The following is a 1,344-nucleotide window of genomic DNA, read 5'->3' as shown; positions in this document are numbered from 1 at the left end:
CCCCCCCCTCGTGGCAAATCGCCGGATCACTTTTTTGGGTGTGAATGCCTACTAATGCTGTTAGGGTACCTGCACATCTGTGGATTCACAAACAATAGCAGAATACCCTACAGCAACAGTTCTTGGTGCACATCTCTCTTGGGGCAATATTATTCAGAAACTGTCACAAGATATTCTACTGCTGTCTGTTACCTTAACTACTGATCATCTCTTTTTCTGTAATTGTGTGTTTCTTGTTCAGTCTGTTTCTGGTGATGAGTTACTGCGAACAGGATCTGGCCAGTCTGCTGGAAAACATGCAGACACCGTTCTCTGAGGCTCAGGTAGGGCAGTGTGCATACTCTACTAACAGGCTACTATCACTCATATGATACCATTTTTTCATGGGAACCACATAGCTGTGTAAAACAGATTTTTATTGTTGTCCAATTACAGATAATGTTGCACTGTAGGCCAATAAAAAGACTTCTACGAACGTTTTGGCTCACTCATGCCAAACTTGGGTTTGGGACCACCCTCAAGCAGTCCATGATACATCTGAAGGATCACAAGTTTAATAAACGTTGAAAGGAAAAAATACAGATTTCTTTTAATGCTAAATTGTTTAGTTTTGTTTGAATTTCCCAATCCCAATGTGCTGTTTAGCTTCACAATCTAACTTTAAATCACCTTAAAAAGGACTTTAAAAGTTAAGATTTTTAAGTTAAATGGGCTGATAGGGACTAGCCTCGTCTGCCACCTGTGGTACTCCAATAGCGGCTTTTTGTAGACTTAAACCCTAAAGTTGGTAAACCAGTGCTGTACACACCTCGGTGAATAAAACCATAACAAAACTTTGATAACTGTTTACATGTTGGGGTTAGTGTGGCAGCTGTTGTATGATTACAAATGTCAGTCAGTGGACATATCTGAACGAAATGAATCTGTAGTGAATTACAGAGAAATATGAAAATGCACTCATTCATGAGGGCTCCTTAAAACTAATTATAATAAACATCCTCTTGACAAGACATGGATCAGGTTTTGTTGTCTGCATTATAATAATTTGTCTCCTGCTTTCCTTTATTAGGTGAAGTGTATCATCCTTCAGTTGCTCAGAGGCTTGGAGTATCTCCACCACAACTTCATCATACACAGGTCAGTCCGACATTTACTGGAAACCCAACAAGTAACTCTCCAGTTGTTTCTGTACTCAGTATACGAGAGACAGGAAGTGAAACAGAACAAAAAAATGAAAGCACCCTCTGTCTAGTTACTTACAGTGTCAATACAGGAACTTATTGTCTTTTTATAATGGCAGCTTGTCAACTAAGAGTTTTTTTATATATATATATATATATATAT

At 38.5% G+C, this 1,344-nt stretch overlaps 1 protein-coding gene across 2 annotated transcripts in view; it reads left to right on the top strand.

The window, feature by feature from the left end:
* The window catches only part of LOC116693444 (cyclin-dependent kinase 10), a 23,464-nt gene that overhangs the window by 6,036 nt on the left and 16,084 nt on the right, over nt 1–1,344 (top strand). For both annotated transcript variants that reach the window (XR_004332917.1, XM_032522435.1), the window contains exons 7-8: nt 242–323; nt 1,070–1,137. Coding sequence is in view for 1 of the 2 variants with exons in the window: in XM_032522435.1 (XP_032378326.1) it covers nt 242–323; nt 1,070–1,137 (150 nt within the window). In the remaining variant the exon portion in view is untranslated. The remainder of the gene's footprint in view (nt 1–241; nt 324–1,069; nt 1,138–1,344) is intronic.

This window comes from Etheostoma spectabile, chromosome 8, assembly GCF_008692095.1.
Source record: "Etheostoma spectabile isolate EspeVRDwgs_2016 chromosome 8, UIUC_Espe_1.0, whole genome shotgun sequence".
NCBI classification, from domain to species: domain Eukaryota; kingdom Metazoa; phylum Chordata; class Actinopteri; order Perciformes; family Percidae; genus Etheostoma; species Etheostoma spectabile.
The sequence above is the reverse complement of the archived record's forward strand: the minus strand, read 5'-3'. Positions and strand labels throughout refer to the sequence as shown.